General features: G+C 42.1%; 1 protein-coding gene across 5 annotated transcripts in view; it reads right to left on the bottom strand.

Moving 5' to 3' along the window:
* syt1a (synaptotagmin Ia) overlaps positions 1 to 24,880 on the bottom strand; it is a 212,201-nt gene that overhangs the window by 5,482 nt on the left and 181,839 nt on the right. For all 5 annotated transcript variants that reach the window (XM_006780865.3, XM_006780869.3, XM_006780868.3 and 2 more), the window contains 3 exons: positions 24,001 to 24,168; positions 20,467 to 20,584; positions 1,688 to 1,821 (listed from right to left, as the gene is read on the bottom strand). In XM_006780865.3, the coding sequence (XP_006780928.1) occupies positions 1,688 to 1,821; positions 20,467 to 20,584; positions 24,001 to 24,168 (420 nt within the window). The remainder of the gene's footprint in view (positions 1 to 1,687; positions 1,822 to 20,466; positions 20,585 to 24,000; positions 24,169 to 24,880) is intronic.

Here is a 24,880-nt window from a genome sequence, read left to right as displayed (position 1 = left end):
AATAATAATCATATTAGTGACAACCATTTAAACAACAGCTCAGCAGTTTTCGAAACAAGCTTAATAGCTTTCATGGAATGAAATATGAAGATTGAATACAAGAAAAAAAATAATGTCATGAACATTTATAACATTTATTTGTCTTTTAATTCACTTTACCATCTCCAGCTGTTCAGAGGCCAGAATTTGAAATATATTTTTATATGTTTTTTTTTTCCAGTTTAACACAAACACATAAATGACTGTTTTTTCCCCTATTTGTGCAGTTCTATGCTCAAATCAAATATAGAAAGGTTAAAAAAACTGCACTTCATTTGCAAACAAGCTAGAGTTTGATGTCAAATGGGCTCACTGACTATAAGGAGAGCATGTGTACGTCTCAAATGGTGTCTGCACAGCTAATTGCGTGTGGGCTAAGGACGCTGCGAAATAACACGAGTCAATAACTAACCTTCTGTTTTTGTTACAAGATAGTCCAATTAAAGCACTGCTTGTAATTCCCACGCAATCTCTGAGACAATTAAAATCTTTCGATTATTTACTTAGAAAGTCCCTGGGTCAGGTTGGCGTCAAAGCCAATGCTTTGCCTCTGCTGATAAAACTGGTTAATTTGCAGACTTCTATATGTGTGTGTAATTTAAGAATTGTGCTTGAGAACTTGATTAGCAAATTAAACTGTAGTGGTGGAAACAGAATGTGTCTAATTAAGAGTCTTCTCAGTTCTGAGTGTCTTCATTTAAAATCAGATGCAATACAGCCAGAGGCCTAAAGAGCTGTCAGTGATGACAGGCTTCTTTAAACAGATCATTAGTTTAGCATTTAGCTCTTAGGTAGCTGGACTTTAACTGTTTTTCTACGATCGAATTAAGTCTTTTAAGTGTGTTTAATTCTCTTGTTGCTTTTACTGCTCAATAAATCTAATCAACGACAATGTTTGCATTTGACCAATTATTTAATAATCAACCTGGTTCTTGTTGATGAGATGAGAAATGTAAATTTAGCTAACATACTGGCATCAGCAGCACTAAATAAGGCCATGTTTGGATGGGGTTGATTGGGATCAGCGGTGTTTAAATTAAATCTGAGGCACGCTGTACCAAACCTGTGATTTTTGAAATGTGGCAGCCTTAATCAATTTGACTTAATTACTGTATTGCCTGAAGAGATAATCTTGTTTGTTGCTATCCCTTTCTGGCACAGGTTATGTATCCTTTATCCTTTTTTCCCCCATAATGTCCTGGAAAAGCATCTGTGCTTCCTTTTCTTCTCGAATCACAACTACAGCATCTATTTTTCTATTGCTCTAATTATTGCAGCATACTTGGTTAAATGTAAATAATGATGCTGATGAATGCTAATCATTGTGCTATATGCTACAAACAGCACCAAGATCCATGCTACGGGCAAGAACAAAGTGCAGACAATCACATCCGTAGAGCAATTGGCTTGTCAAATTGCAAAACCCAGCTGATTTTAAGTGAAGCGCCTCTCATTATTCTGTTATGATGAAAAGCCTCTAAACTGATCATTTGGTAAATGAGCTCCCACTTAACAATGGCTTATATGCAACCAAATGTTTGCTGTTGGTTTTTATAGTTCAGTTTTACCCAATGATATAGCACTCTGCCCCGTAGAAAGCATGATTTCAGAGTTTTACGAATGTTTTGCAAACAGATGAAAAATGTACCTGGATTTGTTCAAATGGGACTTCAAAGCTAAAGGACTCGTTATAGTAAGGGTTGAGGGTGTTCTTCTTGATTGTCGTCTTCTTCTTCTTCAGCCTCTTACCATTTTGCATCAGGTGGATTTTCACATATGGATCTAAAAAAAAGAAAAAGTTATGTTACAAATTGTTCTCAAGATTAGAATCCAGTCATGATCGCTTCAGTCAAAGAACATTGTTATTTCTTCTGCAGCAATTTATATTTGGCAATGCGACTCAGTTCTGGGGCTTCTCCATCCTTCCATGTGCACAAAAAGTCCAAGTTTTAGAGAACAATATAGAAGGGAGAAGGCAACGATGCCAACAGACTTGACATTGATTAAATCTGAAACAGAAGTGGGTTGCAAAGCAGCTTGCAGTGGCTACATGGATTCTTGCTTTATAGCCACCTGTTGACTCCATGGGCCAGATTCACAAATGCATTGTACCAGCAGAAACTGGGTTTTAGCGTAAGAAAAAAAAGTGCTCTCAGTGACAAGACGACATGTGAGAGATGGGAACTCAGGTGGTGGGAACTAAATCACGTGCACAAACTGATTTACTGATGTTCAAAATGCACATTTTAAAGCCAATTTCATCAATATTTAACACTGAAAAATGTCCTATTTTTTGTGTTTAAATTGTGAAATAAACTAATTGCTTCTATCTTTAGAAACAGCACAGCTTTTGAGTTTGGGTCCAGTGAGCTGGACTGGATTTCGCAAACTTAGAGAACTCTTACATAATGTTTAGCCCATTCTATCTTCTTGTTACATCTGATTTTATTCATGATTTCCAGGTCCAAATGCTCCTTCGGTTCACAAGAATGAACACATGCTGAGGCGCCACTGACAGTGAAAAGGAATCCAATTTATCTCAGCTTCAATAAAACAATCAGTGTAGCTATTCTCCCAGCTGTTAACAACCTCAGCAAACTTTAGCAAAGTTGGAGATCATCAAAGGTTTGATTGTTTATATCTAACTATGCATGCTGTTCTGACTTATTTATAAAAAAAAATCACATACAGCATTGTATAACTTTGGAATCATAAACAGGAAACTAAAAAATAAACAATGACATTTGGAGCACTGATAAAGTTGAGCTAGTTGGCCCATAATGATCTGCTATCTTGTAGCTAGCTAATGAGCTATGGTAAATCTAATGTAGACATGTTAGCATATGGAAAATTCTTAATAAATGGTCTTATTGGCAGCTATGAAACATTTTTTATTGTAGACTTAATGTCCACACTGAATCTTCGTCAGACCAAGAGTGATTCTTTTGTAAAGCTTTAATCTTTGTGACATCCAGGACACCATGAGCCCATAGGCTGTTCGTGTACACTATAGCCGGAGGCCTTAAAAACAAAAACAAAAAGTTAAAAGACAGCAAAATGCCCTGCAGAGCTCAGGGTGATCATTTTTTGTGTGCTTGTTATTATGAGACATCCCTTTAAAATAAATCTAGTCATTTGATCCATTCAGAATACAAAAATACTGATATAGTTCACCATCAGAGTCCAGTGTGTTTATATCACTCAGTTAACCTTCCCCTTTCAAGAGCCCCATTCTCATCTGTCCAAATGCCACCTCAAGTGGCACCCAAATGGTCTGCTTTGCCCGTCCTCCTCTGGCAATCAGGTGGAGTGTGTGTCTGAAAATATCAAACCACCCACTGCTTTCATTTATGATGTGATGCCACTCGTCCTAATTTGTTTATGTTCTCCACATAGCTATTAAGACCAAACTGGAAAAGAGGAGAGTTTGTATCTTTCTTTGGGCATGTGCTGCAACTGACACGATGGCAGGAAGCCTTTTGAATTGTCAGATAAGTATCACGTTTTTTTGGTTTAACTGACAGATTAAAAGGACAGAATGAGGCTCCTGAATTCAACATTGAAGAGCTTCATGAGCCCAAACTATGAGCAGTCAAAGACTGCAATCACTTCCATTGTAATTTTTAGCGAGACACAAAGGATCAAAAATTCAAATATCGTTAGTATTTAACCTTTCTGTACAGGTTAGCCTTTGTAAGTTCAGAAAAAAATAGAAACACAGAGAAATGCAGTCATTTACACCTCTTAGGGCAACAATCTGTTCAGTAATACTCTGATAGCAGCAAGTCAGCAAGACAGTAAGTCAGCTGTTGAAGGTACCCAAAAACATTCTGCACTTACTGTTAGAAATAATGCTATATTACATCACGCTGTATGCAGTGACCAGCCAGATTTTTGTAATTACGGCATTTACCAACAAAGCCATTTAAATATATAATTGGGGCTGTATGGGTTTACTTAAATCTCCATCCATCCATTTTCTTCTGCTTATCCGGGGCCGGGTCGCGGGGGCAGCAGCCCAAGCAGAGAAGCCCAGACCTCCCTCTCCACAGCCACCTCCTCCAGATTGTCCGGGGGAACACCAAGGCGTTCCCAGGCCAGCCGAGAGATATAATCTCTCCAGCATGTCCTGGGTCCGCCCCGGGACCTCCTCCCGGTGGGACATGCCCAGAACACCTCACCCAGGAGGCGCCCAGGAGGCATCCTTGTCAGATGCCCGAACCACCTCAGCTGGCTCCTTTCGATGTGGAGGAGCAGCGGCTCTACTCTGAGCCCCTCTCGAATGGCATTTCCGCCGCTTGTATCCGCGATCTCGTTCTTTCGGTCACTACCCACAGCTCGTGACCATAGGTTAGGGTAGGGATGTAGATCGACCGGTAAATTGAGAGCTTCACTTTTACACTTAGCTCTCTCTTCACCACAACAGAGTGGTACAGCGTCCGCATCGCTGTGGCTGCTGCACCAATCCGTCTGGCGATCTCCCGCTCCCTTCTCCCGTCACTCGCGAACAAAACCCTGAGATACTTAAACTCCTCCACTTGGGGCAGGAACTCGTCCCTGACCCGGAGTGGGCACTCCACCCTTTTCCGGCTGAAGACCATGGCCTCAGATTTGGAGGTGCTGATCCTTATTCCCACCGCTCCACAAATAGGTTTTAAGAAAGCCTTAAAACAAGCTCATGACACCAATAAAAAGTGGCTGGCATCTTCTGTAATGGAAACCTTGGGAAATTTGACACCCAGTTGTTTCCAAGGAACCTGTGAGGTGATTTTTTTGTTGTTGTTATTAAGAAGGCAGGCTTAGCGCTACGGGAATAAAAAAAAAAGCTGGTATAAACTTTTTCAAAAGCAGTCGCTGCAAGCAAACATTTGGGTTTATTATTTTTTGAAGGAATAAACTCTGAAAGTACTCCGACGTTCATCTCCAAAGCCTCTTTTTTTTTTTTTTTTTACAGCCTTTTGAAACTAATAAGTTTTGCTGAGGGGTGTCTACTAAACGCTGGTGAAGAAACTCACTGAAATCTTCTGCTTTACCTTTGTAAATGCTCTCAGTCTCATGTTTCAAATCTTATTGAATACAACTTGAAGTTAAATGTACATTTTATTGTTCTTCAGACTGGGTCTACTTTGTAAACTGACCAGTTGCTATCCTCTATGAGCGCTGTGTCAATCAGTTGCTCATTGGAGGCTGTACAACACCAACATCAATGAGTAGTGGGTGATGTCCAGAAAAGCAAACGATACTCCTAGTGAAAACTGGTAAAACAATCCAGAATGTATAAGTTCATAGGCTGCATCTAATTACATCTGTAGTTCTTATCATTAAATTGATGTGTTGCTTACACACACTGTGAGACAATTTTTCTGTTGGGTATCCTGAAAACAACTTGCTAGGAGCACTTTGGCAATGCAGCATTAATTAACATGGAAATGTCAGGTAAACCTTTCACAGTTTGTGTTAATCACAAATTCACTCCTGAAGTTACACGATTATGCCACTAAACTCACCTAAATTAATATCTTGAGCTGTATCGCCTAGAATGCCAAGTTGATGTTAGTGCAGCAGATGGGGGAGGGGTCACATGAGATACTGAAATCAAAGATTTTTATATTTTTTCCTTTACAGAGATAGTTTTTATCATTTTCCTTAAGAAATCAATAACTATTCCTTTATTTTCATTTGTTTTTTTAACTGAATGGATTTCATGCTTTAGGATTTTAGTGAAATTCTCATGATGTTTTAAACATTTATGCAAAACGTCAACAAATCTCAAACTTTTTCTTGCAGCTACAGACGAATTACAGTGAAAAGGTTAGATTTGTGTGTTAATAAACTTACTGCTACTGTTCGCGACGTGAAAAATGTAGAGCAGATTGTTGAAAATTGTGGTTACACATCAGAAGGCGGCTTAATGACGTTAAATGTTCTCCGATCTCGGCGCACGAGGAGGGGGGAAAAAAAAGACCACTTAGAGTCATTTATCACTTAAGACAACAGGCTCCTTGAAAAACACATGAAAAACAAATAAGCACGATAATCTCTGAGATGCAAATGAGGCAGGCTTTTGCTTGAGGATAACAACATCATCCTTCAGCTACTGAACCCTAGAGCTGTGCATTGGCATGAATAAGTAGTAAGAGCCTGAACTGGAGCCTATAATTAGTTGTTGAAACACCACTTGATCTGATAATCTGGATTCATCTCTGGGTCCCATATGCACAAAGTCTTTATAATGCTTTAGGATTTCTCATGAGAGAGCAGCTCTGAAAAAAAGCAAAAATTAAAAGAAAAAAAAAAGTTCAAACTTTATGATTTTTCACAGTAGCACGAACTGAACACGCTTAGCTCTCTTAATCTTTTATCCAATTTAGGGGGATGAGGATCTGACTGTCCATGGCAGCTGACATGAATATAGAGAGAAAACAGCACAAACAGAGTGAGAGGGAGAAAAGCAGCAGAATAAATAGATGGCAGAGACATGAGTGAAATGGTAACAGGCTTCTAATGGAGTGGGTGTCCATTATTACTCCCCTGCTGAGAAGAGCTGGAGTGCCGGGATGAGAAAAACAGCGAGGGAGGGCTGTGCGCAGGAAATAAATACTGCTTCCAACGTATCTCATAAAGAGGATACACAGCCTCCATATATCTCAAACAACAGTATATGTCCCTTTGAATATTCTTATGAATGAAATCAGAGCTTCACTAACAGAACTAACACAACAAAGCTTCAGGTTGCTACAAGTAACTTGGCAGAACTGCCATTTTGATCCCTTTAGATTTTCTGTGGAAGTTCCTTTTTCTCCCTTTTCTTCCCCCAACTCAGCTTCAGTACACAGACTCCTCTGTTATTAAGTTCACAGGTCCAAAGAAGGTCAAAGATAAAAGCTTAGTAATGGCATAGACAGTGTAGAATGAATATAAGTGAGATGTCAGATTCCAGAGTTCAAAATCCATCTCTAGTTGACTTTTCGATCTTTCCAGCTCACTCATAATAACCTTCTAAAATGGGTCTTATATATATAGACTTGGTTGTGCTCCCCTGCTCCTCCGTGAATCGCAACCTTATCGTGGCGGAGGGGTTTGTGTGTCCCAGGGATCCCAGGGGCTATGTTGTCTGGGGGCTTTTGCCCCCTGGTAGGGTCTCCCATGGCAAATTGGTCCTGGGTGAGGGACCAGACAAAGAGCGATTCAGAAGACCCCAATGAAAAAAACACCGAGGGAACAGTTTACCCTGCCCGGGATAGGGTTACCGGGGCCCCGCCCTGGAGCCAGGCCCGGGGAGGGTGCCCGAGGGCGAGCGTCTGGTGGCCGGGCCTTAGTCCATGGGGCCCGGCCGGGCACAGCCCGAAGAGGCGACATGGGCCCATCCTCCCGCAGGCCCACCACCCGCAGGAGGCGCCATAGGGGTCGGGTGCATTGTGTGCCGGGTGGCGGCCAGGAGCGGAGGCCCTGGCGGACTGACCCCTGGCTGCCAAGACTGGCAATAGGGACATGGAATGTCACCTCTCTGGTGGGGAAGGAGCCTGAGTTAGTGCGTGAGGTTGAGAGGTACCGGCTAGATATAGTCGGGCTCACCTCTACGCACGGCTTGGGCTCTGGAACCAGTCTCCTGGAGAGGGGCTGGACTCTGTCTCAGTCTGGAGTTGCCCCTGGTGAGAGGCGGCGGGCTGGGGTGGGTATTCTAATATCCCCTCGGCTTGCTGCCGGTACGTTGGGGTTTTTCCCGGTGGACGAGAGGGTTTGTTCCCTGCGCCTTAGGGTCGGGGAACGGGTCCTGACTGTCATCTGCGCTTATGCGCCGAGTGGCAGTTCGGAGTACCCAGCCTTCTTAGAGTCCCTGGGGGGGGTGCTGGAAGGTGCTCCACCTGGAGACTCTGTTGTCCTGCTGGGAGACTTCAATGCTCACGTGGGTAACGACAGCGAGACCTGGAGGGGCGTGATTGGGAGGAACGGCCTCCCTGATCTGAACCCGAGCGGTGCTTTGTTATTGGACTTCTGTGCTAATCACAGTTTGGCCATAACGAACACCTTGTTCGAACATAAGAGTGTCCATAAGTGCACGTGGCACCAGGACGCTCTAGGCCGTAGGTCGATGATCGATTTTGTAATCGTATCACCAGACCTGCGACCATATGTTCTGGACACTCGGGTAAAGAGAGGAGCTGAGCTGTCAACTGATCACCACCTGGTGGTGAGTTGGATCAGGTGGCGGGGGAGGACGCTGGACAGACCTGGTGCACCTAAACGCGTAGTGAGGGTGTGCTGGGAACAACTAGCAGAGGCCCCAGTCCGCGAGATCTTCAACTCACACCTCCGGCAGAGCTTCAACAGCATTCCGAGGGAGGCGGGGGACATCGAGTCCGAATGGACCATGTTCAGCGCCTCCATTGCCGAAGCTGCTGCATTGAGCTGCGGCCGCAAGGTGGTTGGTGCCTGCCGTGGTGGTAATCCCCGAACCAAATGGTGGACACCAGAGGTGAAGGGAGCCACCAGGCTGAAGAAGGAGTCCTATCGGGCTTGGTTAGCCTGTGGGACTCCGGAGGCAGCCGACAGGTATCGACAGGCCAAGCGGAATGCGGCTCGGGCAGTGGCTGAAGCAAAAACTCGGGTGTGGGAGGAGTTCGGAGAGACCATGGAAAAAGACTTTCGGACTGCCTCGAAGAGGTTCTGGCAAACCGTCAGGCGTCTCAGGAGGGGAAAGCGGTGCTCTACCTGCACTGTGTATAGTGCTGGCGGAGCGCTGCTGACGTCGACTGAGAAAATTGTCAGGCGGTGGAAGGAATACTTCGAGGACCTCCTTAATCCCACTGACGCGTCTTCCGAGGAGGAAGCAGAGTCTGGGGATGAGGGGAATGACCCGCCAATTTCTGGGGGCGAGGTCACTGAGGCAGTTAAACAACTCCTTGGTGGCAGAGCCCCTGGTGTTGATGAGGTCCGCCCCGAGTTCCTGAAGGCTCTGGACGTTGTAGGGCTGTCCTGGCTGACACGCCTCTGCAATGTTGCGTGGAGATCGGGGGCAGTACCCGTGGATTGGCAGACCGGGGTGGTGGTCCCCATCTTTAAGAAGGGGGACCGGAGGGTGTGTTCCAACTACAGGGGGATCACACTCCTCAGCCTCCCCGGGAAAGTCTATGCCAGGGTGCTGGAAAGGAGAGTTCGTCCGCTAGTCGAACCTCTGATGCAGGAGGAACAATGCGGTTTTCGTCCTGGTCGCGGAACACTGGACCAGCTCTTCATCCTCTCGAGGATACTTGAGGGTGCATGGGAGTTTGCCCAACCAGTCTACATGTGTTTTGTGGACTTGGAGAAGGCATTCGACCGTGTCCCTCGGGGTGTCCTGTGGGAGGTGTTGCGGGAGTATGGGGTGTCTGGCCCATTGCTACGGGCCATTCGATCCCTATACAACTGTTGCAAGAGCTTGGTTCGCATTGCCGGCAATAAGTCGGACTCGTTCCCGGTGGGTGATGGGCTCCGCCAGGGCTGCCCTTTGTCACCGGTTCTGTTCATAATTTTTATGGACAGGATTTCTAGGCGCAGCCAAGTGGCGGAGGGCTTTCGCTTTGGTGGCCTCAGGATCTCATCTCTGATCTTTGCGGATGATGTGGTTCTGTTGGCTTCATCGGGTGAGGGCCTCCAGCTCGCACTGGAGCGGTTCGCAGCCGAGTGTGAAGCAGCGGGAATGAGGATCAGCACCTCCAAATCTGAGGCCATGGTTCTCAGCCGGAAAAGGGTGGAGTGCCCACTCCGGGTCGGGGATGAGGTCCTGCCTCAAGTGGAGGAGTTCAAGTATCTCGGGGTCTTGTTCGCGAGTGATGGGAGAAGGGAGCCGGAGATCGACAGACGGATTGGGGCTGCGGCTGCAGTAATGCAGACGCTGCACCAGTCCGTCGTGGTGAAGAGGGAGCTGAGTGTAAAAGCGAAGCTCTCAATTTACCGGTCGATCTACGTCCCTACCCTCACCTATGGCCACGAGCTGTGGGTAGTGACCGAAAGGACGAGATCGCGGATACAAGCGGCGGAAATGAGCTTCCTCCGAAGGGTGGCTGGCATCTTCCTTAGAGATAGGGTGAGAAGTTCGGCTATCCGGGAGGGGCTCAGAGTAGAGCCGCTGCTGCTCCACATCGAAAGGAGCCAGCTGAGGTGGTTTGGGCATCTGACAAGGATGCCCCCTGGGCGCCTCCTGGGTGAGGTGTTCCAGGCATGTCCCACCGGGAGGAGGCCCCGGGGCAGACCCAGGACACGCTGGAGAGATTATATCTCTCGGCTGGCCTGGGAATGCCTAGGTGTTCCCCCGGATGAGCTGGAGGAGGTGGCTGGGGAGAGGGAGGTCTGGGCCTCTTTGCTTAGGCTGCTGCCCCCGCGACCCGGCCCCGGATAAAGCGGATGAAGATGGATGGATGGATGGATATATAGACTTGATTGCTATATACACTGTGCTTAGCTACCCGAGCCAAAAGCCACTTTCTTCCAAAGCTGATCATCGTTCTTATATTGCAGGAAACAGAAAGTCTTGGTAGAATAAGCGTTATAAGAAAAAACAAAAACCTATTGTTTTTGTCAGAGAAAGATTGACGATGCTATTTCATATAATGACGGCTCCATTTGATCACTGTGACATTAACTACTGTTTTATGCCTAGAGTTCTTCTTATGTAGCACAACCTGCTTTATGGCTCATACTATTCTAATTACATCCATAATTTACAACGTGAACACCATGTTGCATTTACTAAGACCTGAAACTGACAACTCAGATGACATATTCCTTAAGAAAGAGTTCACTAAAGTCATAAACCAAGTGAGAAGTAGAGTCATTTTAAGATAGACTTCTGTATAACTGGACATTTTTTGCAACCAGGGGAGTTGCCCCCTGCTGGCCTTGAACACAGAATGTAAGACAAAAACAGAGCCTAGTTTTCATCGCCTAAAAGTCAGTTTTTAGTATGACCACCTTGTAATGTCTGTAAGTACTCTTCAGGCTATAGTTCTCTCGGCTTCTTGAAGGACATTTCAAAGCTATTTTTTGCTGTGTTTTGTCCCAGAGCTTCCACCATGAATGACAGAGACTCACTCCACAAGACCTGCTGCCACTGATTTTCAATCCACTATTTGTGTAACTTGGCATACCTCAAATGTTCCTTCCTATTTTCTTTTCTCAAGAATAGCTTCTTGTCTGGTGTATCGTTCAGATCCTGTGTTAGATATTGTCTGAATATGACTTTCAGATACTGGTCATCTGCTGTATGGAGCTTTTGAACCTGTCACTTCTTCTTTTGTCCTCCACTTGTCTAGTTTTCTCAAATATTTTTAAGAACACTTGGCACATTAGTGCCGAGATATGCCAAGTTCAAAGCTAATGCCTCTAAAGCCATTCCACACAGCAGAGATGTGGTAATCTTAAATAAGACATTTATATCCTGTAACCTCATGTAATATTGTATGTAGCAATGTAATGTAATACTGGTACCAACTGCGGGTTGTGAGCAGTTAAACATGCTAATGCTTGCAACTTATGATAAAACAGACCAAAACACTCCATGATCCATTTCTCATACTTCAAGTGAAAACAATGGTTTTTAATAAAGGTCAGTGTGCACTGGTTAAATATACAAAGAATATATGCCTAGACTTTCACTATATACGGGAGGGGATTAGCGAACAGTCAATAATACTATCTAATATTGCATACAGCTGTGTATATTAAAATAATGGTACTACAGTGGCTGTGTGTAACTCTTATATTGGTAACTGGCTGAAAAGACACCACACAACAGCTGAATGGGATTATGCAAGATAACCCTTTCTCAAAAAAGAAAACACCTGTGGTGCCTCTGCAATCTAGGTGCACTTATCTCTCCAGCCAGCAGATGAGAGTTTAGCATTATTGAGTTTTGGGAGGCTCGCCGTACCTCCTATCAAGCCCGTTTTACCACCTCCTCCCGGACGGATGTAATCTCTCCCATTTTATGGATGAATGACAGTGCTTGTGATGCAAGAGCAGTTACTCACATGTGTGTACAGCACAGTGGCTCGTCTTTGCTACCCTTAGGGGTTACTCATTGGAGTCCTGGATGTCGGCCACAGTTTTATGAGGCGATGCGCTATCAGCCGTCCGTACATTTCCCACAGGAGGCGAGATGCAGGTTTATGGATAGGCAGGGAGCTCTGAGTCACATCAGCTTTAGAGTTAAGTAGCGCTACTAAAGAGGTCTTATTTTAAAAGTGGTTACTTACACATAGGATTTCAAGCTGTGAATAATTACCATCTGTGACTCATTTTGAATATTCTAGTCATCAAACCTGCAGAGATATAAAACGCACAATTCGCTCGGATGTTTCCTTTATCTTTGGGTTTGGCTGCTAAGGGTTCTGGCAGAGTTGTGCCAAATGAACACCAATACAAGCAGGGTTAAATATAGCCTGGCTGTCATCTTAGCTTTCCTCCCATCATTTTGGATTTTCCATGGTGGGTGCACCCAGGGGTGACTGTCGGTTTAGTTTTACACACTCAGCTCAGTGGTGAATCACACACGTTTCACGCATACACAAGTGTTTACAGTGAAACTGCTCTCTGGGGCGCAGGCCCACGTAAAACCACCTCCATGAAATCTGATGGAAGTCTTTTTACGATGTTGACTACTCCCTATGGAGGCTCAAAAGTGCCAAAAAAAATATAATAACTGCAATTGAATGCATTAGAATTACAATAAAAAGGTAGGCTTTAATTATAGCATACAATGTAACAAATGATTATTTACCTGCTGTTTCATTTGTTGACCTTTGGATTTATTATTTTTATTTATTTACTTCACATTTCATTTTCTATTTAATTCTGTTTATTAATTTACTTATTTTTAGTTTTTGATTTATGATGCTGTGGAAAAACTGCAGTAGACATTTATTGTGTAGGACCAGTCTCTATCAAAGACCCACGCTGCTTCTATAATGTTAAAGTGTAAGCTTTGGTGAAGCCAATCCATAACTGTTCTAGTTCTTGTATACAGTAATTGTCGGGCTATAAGCCGCTACTTTTTGCACAAGCTTTGAACCCTGCGGCTTTTAGTCAGGGGCGGCTTTTCTATGGATTGTCCATGATTTTTGTGATATCGTAAGACGATTTGTTTTGTTTGTTCCACTGTTGTACGGCACTACGTTGCCTGGCGGAAGGGCATGTGATCAGATACACAGTATCGGGGTTCAAGAGTGGTATGTTGGTCACATGTCCATCCGCCAGGCAACATAGTGCCGTACAAGTAGCGCGAAAAACAAACTTCAAAGTAGCGCTACGAATTCAGCAGGGGGGCGTGGATGATCAGCGGCGATAAACTTGCAAAAAGCAAGTTATGCTCAACTCCACTGGTGGAATCTGACAGCGTGGAAAAGTGTGAAAACATCCATGATCACCAACGGATTTCGAAGGGCTGGACCCATTCTGAGGGTGTTCGACTCTGACACTGACAACGAGGATTTGTTTGGTTTTGAAAGTGACAACGAAGGAAAGAAGCTGAGAGTGGATGACGTAGCCATCCTGAGCCTGTTCGTATCCGACACTGGAGAAGAGGACTTTGGTGGTTTTAGTGCGCAGGAAGATGGTGGTGAATGACTGACTTTTCTTCTTGTTAAAGCCGTGTCACTGCACCTGAGCCTAAAAGGTAGTCCGAATCTGTTTTTCTGGTGTGCTGTAGGTTATTGTTATGTACTACATTTGTTACTCATTTATGAAGCACAGTACATGTTTGGTACTTGTAATTACCGCTACTTGTGCATATACCTAAAAAGTTATGCAAATATGTACCCGTGACTTGTATTTCAAAATATTAATAAAAGGGCTGTGTCTCCAAACAGCCATCTCTTTGCTGACAATTCCCTTTGTGCATATTCTCTTACATATGATAAGTCAACATTGAAACACCTGCGGCTTTTAGTCAGGTGTAATAGTCTAATGTATGTACAAAACAGGATTTTCCCCTGATTTTAGCTTGTGCGGCTAATATTCAGGTGCGCTTTGTAGTCCGGGAAATACGGTAATTTGGCATGCCTTGGCCTTTTCTACCTGCTTCCCTTCCTTAAGAATGGCTTCTTGACAGCCACCCTTCCACTGAGACCATTTCTGATGAGGCTTCAGTGAACAGTAGATGGATCAACTGAAGGGATCCTGTGTCAGGTCTTTGCTGGATTTTTTTCTGTTTCTTAAGGAGATGATTTTCAGGTACTGCTCATCTGGTGTAGATAGTTATTTTGGATTGCCATTTCTTCTGTTGTCCTATACTTTCCCATTTTCTTTAAGGACAAACAGCAGATATGCCAAGTTTTTATCTTTTTATGGTTGAATGCTTCATAGGTCAATTTAAGTGACTGAAAATGGTCAGGTACAAACACTGGACTGACAATGAGCAAAAAAGCAGCCAGCGCCCCCCAAAAAACTTCAGAAAGCCTGCAGATCTGTTGCTTGAGACTACTTTGAAAATTTACACGAAACTCTGACTTACTGGATAAAAAATATAAAGACATGAGGGGGAAGTTCAAGACTTTTCCCCTTTTCATTATCCCAATCTTTACTTTTCCGCACAACTTTTTTTTGTATTTTTAAATATTATTTATCCGCTTAATGCAAATGAGGGGGTCATCATTCAAAGTGTATAACTGGTCTACTTTGGGGCTGTTGTAAGACCGAAGCCGCTCAGCAGTCAGGAAATGGTTCTTTAAGTAACAAAATACAGATAAAAGTGAATTAGATATTAGACCTGCATTTATATTAAGCCTTTTTAATGCCTTTAATGCCAAATCACTGTCCGATTTACTTCTTACTTTTCCTTTTTTTAATTTGGAAATGGCAAAATTCATAATGTAAAAGCTTGGAAATACACTGTAACTTTTCTAGCTATTATTTCTTACATCTATAGACACAAAACATAATAAATTCTGCCTTCTCTAATCCCTTTCAAATTGCCTTCTTCTCTCAGGCCTCGTACATCATCCTAATGATCCCTCATGCCCACTACCTTGCTGAGATGACGGGAACCTTAGTCTGACCAGCCAGAGGAGCAAAACAAATAAACCTCTCCAACCCGAGAGGCTTGATAGTGCGCTGGAGCACCAGGTTGGGGCAGTGCGGCTTCATTACCGCTGACATGGTGCCTGTGTTCTTTGATAACCTCCCCCATTGCGGGCCATTACCTGGTTATATGCCACCTCACAGCCGCCTGGGATGTCTTTGAAGATACAAAGAGAGAGGACGAAACATTTTAACTGCCACTACTTCTATAAGCCTGCCGGTACTTATACTGAGTTGCTTCCAAACACTTAGCCTTTGTGTTCCCACCTCCGAGTCTGACTCACCTTTCATTTCCCTTGGAGACACTACAGTAACGTGAAAAGCTGTATTTTAAGATTTAAACAGAGTAATTTTCACAAAATAAAATGATATGTGCAGGAGGTCGAAAGAGATGTTGGTGATTCAGTTAGAAGCTTTCAAAACTTTAAAATGCATCACAAATTTCAGAGTTTTTTAAATCCTGACTGCCTGCAACTAAACGTAACGGATCTATTGTAACTATACATTGTGGGGTCGGCTAAAGTGGAAAGAGGAGTAACCTGTCTGTGACGAGGATTATTTTGAGACGACAGCTAAAGAACATGGTGCCTCGCTGCATGTTAAGCAGGAGCAATTCTGAGAGGCGCCAGAAGTCGAGCACACTTTTAAAACGATTACTTCAAAAGTTTGTTTTTCTAAGAAACGCAGCACGGCGGTAGATTTGGGGCATGCTTCATGAGGAGCAAATCAAAAGAATTATTTCTGATTATACATTGGTTAATGATAATTCCCACATCTTCCTCTGTGAGCCATAATTAGGCATGGTAAACAGGATGACAATAGAAAAGAAGGCTGATCCCAGGCCATCAATTACTTGTCCTCCTCCTTAAGTTCTGGCTGAGCCACTCTGTGGATGGAGGCTAATTATTGTTATTAGAGACCTGCCTATTATTTCATCCATCTGCTGCACATTTAAGTCCATTCTGGGAGCAGAAAAGCAGACACTACAAACAAAAAAACAAAGCCCAAACTGCAATTTAGAGTATATTCTGGTTGTATGTAATTACAAACATGCACTGTGCCATTACAGTATGCTAATAATTCACCCTGAAACCCACAGATGAGTGCACACAGATGAAACATGCTCCAATTAAACATGACATATGGTATGTGGTGTCAAACTGTCTGGCTTTCCTGGCATTTCCCTTCACTGTAAGAGGAAACCTGGCCTTCAAATTGGAAAGATTTCACACCATTCTAATACTGGCTGGTCCGTGTGGCTGATGGCTCAAAATGCTGACAATCCCACGATGCAAATGGGCACAGGTGAGTGCTAATGCCAATATCACAAAATTGCAGCGGGGGTGTTTTGTTTTTTGTTTTTTACCAGCCAAATGGCTGCTCGCACTGGTCTGACAGATGAAAGGGAGCTCGGAGCCATTAATGTGCACACTCTTACTGTACTGCAGGTTGTTTGGGGTTATATGGATAGACTGCATAGACAAACAGAAAGCAAGTGGACCCGGGTGCTGGTGATGGCAGCTGAAAGAGTCGGAGCAGCTATTTAAAAATGTAAAAAGAAGCCACTGAAGAAAGTCAGAGGAAAAGCAGGAGGGAAAGATTCAGCTTATTGTGTGATTTCTTATTTTATGGTGTCTGTATGAGGACTGATATGATCAAAACAATAGATAGCACCAGGTCCAGAATAATGAAACTGTGTTTGTTTACTGCATCGGGGGAATGGATCCATGAAAATCTTCTGTCATTATTAAAATGCTCCTTATATTGGTGGATATTAGTTAAGTTGTCATGTATGTCATAAAAACACTAGGTTGCATAACACAAATGGGTCTAATAATGTCAGACTGCACCATATCAGTTATAAATAGCTTAAATTATAGTCTGATGACTGTAGATGGTGAAGCTGGTGATGCTGTGGGAATGTGCTGAATTCTGATGAAGCCTATCTTTGCTCAACAAAGCTCTAAATGGGACTTTGATATTGTTCTATCTACATCAACCATCAATCTTTTTAAATTATTCATGCTTTTACTGAGCTTTGATCATATTACAGAACACACTGCATTTCATAGTTTCGAGCATGTTTTCCTCACAAATGTAAATTTTTATCTGTAAATGATCGCACAGTGAAAAAAGCCATCTCGGGTTGGGAGTACAGTCAGGTACACAAGTATTTGGACACCATTCTTTTTCTGTTCACTGCCAAAGTTGATATTAAATTAAACAATTATGATGTGATGTTGTGGTGCAGACTTTAGGCTTTAATTCAAGGGGGTCAATAAAACTATAGCACTTAAACCAAATAAAACCATGTTTATGCAGAGTCCCCTATTTCATTCAAGTCTGTAGTTCATAGAAAAAAGACCAGTAATGCCAGTGACTGTGTGTTGAATCCCAGTTACTGTAAAAATAATTAATTAACAGTAGTTTCAGATTTACGTCTAATTGAGAAGTGTACCCTGATCATAATATGTTACAAATAATACTTAACTGCACCCCGAAAAATAAGAACTTACTAATAATATTTTTAAAAGGAACCCCAAAATTGCAAAGCCTCTCATTTTATTTATTCATTTTTGCACATTGATACCCATACATCAGTGAAAGTACACTACTGCATGTGGTTTAGGCACTATCTATGTTTATCCATCACACAATACAGGTTTTAGTCAAGACATCTTCTTTCTAAAACACTCAATCAAACCCAGTGAGAGTCATGAAGAATTATCTTTGGAATAACATGGAGTTCTGATGGTCTTAGTAAAAACTAGCCAAAGATTAAATCAACATCCACACAGGATTCGCAGCAACCTGGCAGCCAGAAACCACACAGAGTCAATGACATTCAACGACTTCAAGTGATGACAGGCGAAATAACCACTGGTGACACAAAGTGGACAGGAGTTGAACTTTTCAAAGCTCCGAGACAAGCAATTGAAGAGTCTCTAGATAAAAGGGAAGAATATCGTCGACTAACGTAAGACTGGATAGTAAACACATTTGAGGATTACCTGAGCAACAGACAATCTGCTATGGACCAACCGTCAGCTGCAAAGTGATGTGTAACTAGCAAATTGATTCCAGTGTGGATGTTTCTAAACTTCTAAACTGTGGTAAGTTCTTCTAGATCGTTCAGCAATCATTCAAACTTCCTGCCAGCTATCTTGAAAAACTGGTATTATTTTAAAGGCAAAGGATGGTCACATTTATGGCATGTTACATCAAGTTAACTGATTAATAAAACCTGTCCATGACTTTATTGTGCAGCTCTTCTCCTGCACTTTAAAGTCTCATCTTTACCATTTGCAGCATGGCATGTCTGGTTTCAGAGCTGAAATGTGAAAGCAGATGCCTCTGCTATGCAACTCTGCCCACATTGCTAAATTGCCCCCAAAGGAAATATATAGTTTTACAAAATGAGATTGTGTTGTTCCACTTCATAGTGAGAAAGACATTAAAACTTTAATATTGGTCTTTATGTCCAAACGCACAGTGGATTTCAGTGTCATGGGACTCTATTAAAGATCAGTCATGTTTTTTTAGTCCCTAGATGAAACATCTGTCCTCTCTGGCTGAAAGAGACACAAAACAAGTCTGTCTGTTTTTGTGCCGTTTGTTTATGTTCCAGTCAGCTGTGGGTGGAGGACTTCCATCCCTCTCATTCAGTTACCATGACATCAGATCCTCTATTCAGACTTGACTGTATTGTGATAAATGTCAACTATTGACCTTAATCCTGTAGAGTTGGAGCTATACCACAGCAGGACAATGTTTCATTCTTTCAAGCCGTGGTTTTTTTTTATACATACTCTTTTATTCCATGCATTCATTAAGAGGAAAGGCACTGTCTTTATGAGCGTGTTACACTCAGTACTGTATTACTGTATGTGTTCTTCAATGCGTGTTAGACAACTTTTTTTTTAAACTTAAACATATTTTGCAAACCTACAGTTACAGGGTTACACATGAATATTGGTAATATATTAATAAAAACATTCAAAACCAAAGGAGCAAGTGTGCAAATCAAGTCATGCCTTTTACTACGTAGTAAACAGAGCTGCAGCATGTCAAATACAATGTGTCAGATCAAAGTGCATCTCTGAGTCATAGCGATCCATTTTACAACAATGGCAGTCATTTTTCATTGCAAATGTCTGAAGAGATTGTAGCATAACTTGAAAACTGAGACCATCCATGACTCCCTCAGTTGCCTCTAACAGCATGATGAGTAACACTGACAATATGTGAAACACTTGGACTGAATTTTGAGAGATAATCCATAAGATGTTAGAGGAACTGTTAATATTGCAGAACATTAGCATTACAAGGACATTAAATTCATGGAGCGATTGTTTAATTTGTGGCATCAAAGCCAACCCTCTTCGGGCTAATGTAGAAACTAAATTGGTCGTTTTCATATGAGTTTATCAGCTAATGTTAGCATTGCCAGAATAAGTCCTTCTGGACGCAAGTCTCACACACTGGATCGAATCTGGATCGTTCTTTAAAGATCCTGTCTAAATGATGGAGCCATAACTTTAATATCGGTGATTCCTGGGTCATTTAAAGCCACTACAGTAGACTCACAAGCCAAATCAAATATAAAACACTCAAAATAAGATTTTACTAGAATGTTATTCTCCTACGGCACGCTAGCACAGTTTCACAACATGATTAGCTAATCAGCTGCAGCTGCTTACTCTTTAGGGGTGAGATAACAGCCATTTTTAGCATTTTTCTTTGGGTTTCTCTACTGAAGCATGTCAGTGTCATGTCTCTTCCTTATAAGTTATCCCTGATTACAGTTAGCTGGCTAATCATATTTTGTTTGCTAATGTTATCACTAGCAAAATCAATCTCAGTAGAAATGCTAGCTGGCTGATGTAATCCATGATACTGAGTTATGCATAATGTCAGACAGGACTGATTTAACCATCAGTAAATCATATAATGGCACAATGCAAAGACGTGTAATGAATATTTGATTTCTATATTTATAGCTAACGCATGGCAATAGCTATAAGATTAGCTACACATGCTTTTAGCATTGATATCTTTGTGGGATCCAAGTCAACTCTGTTGTCATTGCACTGTGAGTTATGTGAGCTATAGAAAGACGACAGCATCATTATGGGTGCCATTAACTGCGTTTCTTTTGCTACAATATAAGCAGTTTATCAGGGATATTTAGAGACATTCAAAAGATCTTTTTCACAATCAGGTATCTGTCCGGGTGCTGAAAAGAGGAAGAAAAGCTTGCGATGTTGTGGGAGAGGTGAAGTGAGTGCTGCAGTTTGTGTGTCATTACAGACAAAGGCCCTGTCAGAGGAAAAACCAGTTGGCATATGTGCACACCCTTTCAATTCTCCTCACCTGACAAGCCTCCAACATCCATTTTCTTGAGGTTTTTGGCCTCAAGGATGACCACGGTCAGCTTGCCAGCAGTGGGGACATATCGCAGAGAGAAGCAGATATCACCCAGTTTTTCTTGCTGTTGGAAAAACAGAGACATTGCAGAGTTGAGAAAAACAGCTACTTGATGCAAATTTACTCCATCACATGTTCACACCATGTGAGGTTACATCAGAGAGAAAGTTGCTCATAAATTCCCCTGCAAAATGTGATGCTCAATGTCGCAAACATGTTTACTTGATTCTGCTCTCCGCGAGCAGAAAGGGAAGCTTTTAACGTGCAAAGCTGCAAGTAGCAGGGTGTCTGTGCTAAAAGTCTAATGGTATTAAAGGTTAATGTACAGGATGCTGACACACTGAGTCATAAAGCTGGTTATAGTAATTACAGTCTAAATCATGATGGAGAAAGATATTTGCTTTAAGTGCACAGATTGGAAGCACTGTAGACTAAATCTAGGAGGGCTGGCACAGAAGACTCTGTGATCAGTGTGAAACTGATCCATTATCAGAAATCCTAACACAGAGCAGTGTCCGTCTGCATCAGTGTAATTAGAGTTTCTGATCTGAATAACATAAGGTGGAGAATATTAGTAGTGCTAAATCTACAAGCTGGCACAATCTACTGAAAAATTACTGCTAATGAAGCAGGGCACAGTTTAAGCATTTATATTTACAGGATAAAACTGTGCAGAACATATGGAGATCACAATAAAAACCCCCAAAATTAAAAACATTTGGAGATACTAGTTTTTCAGACAAATTTGCCTTAATAAGTGGAGCATTTTCCAGTGTATTGTACTCCACTGACCAAGACAAGCTGTTAACAATGTAATCATTATGTGAGCCAGCTGTCTGCTGCCCTGACAAATAATTTCAAAATACAGGAAAGAAAAATTAGGACAAAAACACTCTTCGATTACAGTGTAATTTGTCTAAACAGAGAAACTCAGCTGTCGCAGTGTTATGCTTGAACTTGATTTCTTTAATGAAAGTCAAAATAGTTGGAATAAAAAAAAATTGAAGACAAGAAAGTGTGAAAAGAAGAGGAGGATGCATTTAAGTTACAAAGCACACGAATCAAATCGAAAATAGTTTTTTTTTGCTTTGTAATGTTTCAGATCAAAGTGTATCTCTGAGTCACAGCTTCAGAGTCAAAGCAATCAATTGTACAACAAGCGTCCTGAAGGTTTTCAATCGTCTGCCATGGATTTGATTCCTTGTTTGCAGGAAAGCCCTGCACTGCACTGCACTGCTTCAAGCAAAGCACCATTACAACACAGGCTCATTATCTGAGACTGAAAAGAGATTGGTTCATATTCTCTCCATATCCTTTATCAACACCTGAAGCAGACACAACCAATAACTCCCGCTCAGGTCGCACCTGTTTTACATCTGGTCATTTCGAAAAGAGGTTATAAATCAAAGGCAATCCAGATCCGAATATTGACTCTTCATCTTCCATCAACTTCCAATCAAGGTCTATTTCCTCATGTAGAATAGGAGTGCTGAAAATGGCTGCAGTGTGTTTTATATTGTAATGGACCCCCCCTGCATTTCATTTGTCATCCGCTCCCCTGACTTGTAGCTGCTTTAAAAAACACAGACTAAATAGTCTTACTTTGATAATGGGAGTCGCGTTTTAATGAACGCAAATACATTCTCCTCTTGAGGCTAGAAAAAGAAGCAGTGACAGTTAATTATGCCTGTCAAGAGCAGTGACCGAGCTCTTTAATATTTCCTTTGAACTGTAAAATGTCAGCCGCTGCTTCTTCAATGGAAAGGGCATTTTAGGGACTCTGATACTTCATATTTGACCTTAAAAATAAAGAGGATTGTGCTACTTGTGTATAGGTGAAGAAGAAGATTTTACCTGAAAGCAGCTTTCTTTTCTCTCTTTTTTGAATATGCTTTCAGTGCCTTCTTTGCATTACAGATACTTAAATGAGACTTGTTATATTTTCCCCTTTTTTGTCACCAATCACTTCACTAGGTACATCTCTTCAACAGCTCATTCACGCAACTATCTAATCAGCCAATCACATGAAAGCCACTCATATGCATTTAGGCATGTAGATATGGTCAAAATAATCTGCTGAAGTTCACTCTGAGCATCAGAATGATGAAGAAAGGTGATTTAAGTGTTTTTGAACATGGTTGTTGGTACCACATAGACTAGGCTGAGTATTTCAGAAACTTCGGATCTACTTGGAACTCCAGCTTACAGAGAATGGTCAGAAAAACATCCATGAGCGGTAGTTCTCTGGGACAAAATGTAGAAGAGAATACCTAGATTGCTTCGAACTGAAGGGAACAGTAACTGAAATTAACTACTTCCTACAACCAAGGTATGTAGAAGAACATCTCTGAATGCACAGGACATCTAAGCTCAAAGCAGATGGGCTACAGCAGCAGAAGAAACACACCCATCAGCTACAGGAAACTCATGCTACAATGCACACAGGCTCACCAAACTCAGAGACGAGAAGATTGGAAATACGTCGCCTGGTCTGATGTGTCTCAATTTCTGATGCAACATTTTCATGTTTGGGTTAGAATGTGGGGTCAACGAAAACATGGATTCCTCTAGCCTTATATCAGCGGGTCAGGTGTAATAGTTTCTTGCCATACTTTGGACCTTTTGGTACCAACTGAGCATTGTTTGAACACCAAAACACTGAAGCCTACACAATTATTACTGCACCACCAATCCTTTTATGGCCACAGTGCACACCAAAGTGTACATATGCTTCTTGAACATGCTGGTAAGTTTGGTGTACTCAAATGGCTATCATAGTCACCAGATCTCAAATCTGCAGCAACTGCGTGATGCTATCAAGCTAATGTGGTTCAAAATGTGTGAGGAATGTTTCGAGCAAATCACACGGGGTCCAGGGTTGAAAATCCTTCAGTATCATTTCTTTGACCAGCATTAACCATCTTACAATCATTAATCAATGTTTAACTAAGAATAAGGAATACCAAGCATCACTTCAGTGTATAAGCCTGTCAGGTAAAGCTGCGCACAAGCTCACAAAAGAAAGTAACAAGATGCCCTTCAGTTTGAAAAACACCACCAACCTATTCTGCACCGTTATAATTAACCTTTAAATCAACCCGCCGTAATGCTAAAAATAAGGTTGGCAACACATGCTATATGCCATGACATTTACCATGAAAATTGAATCTCCTGGATTGGTGGCTGGGAAGTTACACGTCTGTTAATTGAAGGGGAAGTGCGGACATATGATTAAGTGACATTTCCAGAGGAGATGGATTACACCGTCGACCGCACCGCATTTGCAGTACAAGTTTAAACGGTTTGCTGAGCAAAATAAAATAATGCTTCTGATATCATTTATGCCCTTTTCATTAAAACTGCAGCTGCTAGATGTACAAATCTGTGCCTCGGCATGAGACAGGTGTCACACAGTGATTTCAAATTGAGTTTATTTCTCATCTTATGAGGTATAATTGCAAATTTTGGCAGATGTCTTACCTCCTCCTTCTCAGCGCTCTGCAGATCCCGCCACTCCTCTGTTATGTGGCTGAAGTCCACCTTGTTCATGGGCACCTTGATGTCGCCAATGGCATCATGCTTGGAGAAGCGGTCAAAATCGTACACCGTCATCACCAGTGTCTTCCCGCCAAGCTCTACATACGGGACCTGAAGTAGAAAGAGGCAAAGCATTTATGGCTCACCCAGGTGAGGTTGATTATATCTATTTAACAATGTAAAAAGCCCAGAATCTGACATTATTTTGGGATTCTTAAGCTTATAGTTGACTAATTTTAGCAGAAATCTGTTTTTCTTCCTTTTTTGTAGCCTACAAGTTGCTCAGACGACTCTTTTTCAAACCAATGTGACCACTAGAAGAAAAGGAAAAAAAAAAGCTTTGGCATGATCTTGTATGAAGTTTAATTTTTAGATCATTGGTATGTTGTCACAAGCTCATGTGCTCAAATCTTTTCAATTGATTCGTTCTTCCTGCAGATGGGCAGTAGTGTGGCAAACCCGTCTGTATAACCCCGATGTTGACAAACTCAATGCACACATGAGTAATAGGCAGTGGATGTGCTTTCAATTTGGCTAGATTTATATCTAATGAAAGGACAAAGTTACAAGAACCAAAATATAGAGGCTGCCCACTAGTGACCAGAGCATTCACAGCATTGATGTCTTCTTGGGCTTGAATCAGCTACATTACATAGCATAATACTGAAATTTGTTCACTTTTGAATTGATTAAAATATTTGGAAAAGTTTAGCAGCTCTGAAACACTTTTCTAACAGCTGTAAGTGTTTTGAATGTCCTACACCTCTGATGCCCTCCTCCAATGCAGAACTCACATTTCAAGTTAGAAGAGCTAATTTCTCAG

Source organism: Neolamprologus brichardi, chromosome 17 (genome assembly GCF_056152115.1).
Source record: "Neolamprologus brichardi isolate AB-2024 chromosome 17, ASM5615211v1, whole genome shotgun sequence".
In the NCBI taxonomy this organism is placed as follows: Eukaryota; Metazoa; Chordata; class Actinopteri; order Cichliformes; family Cichlidae; genus Neolamprologus; species Neolamprologus brichardi.
The sequence above is the reverse complement of the archived record's forward strand: the minus strand, read 5'-3'. Positions and strand labels throughout refer to the sequence as shown.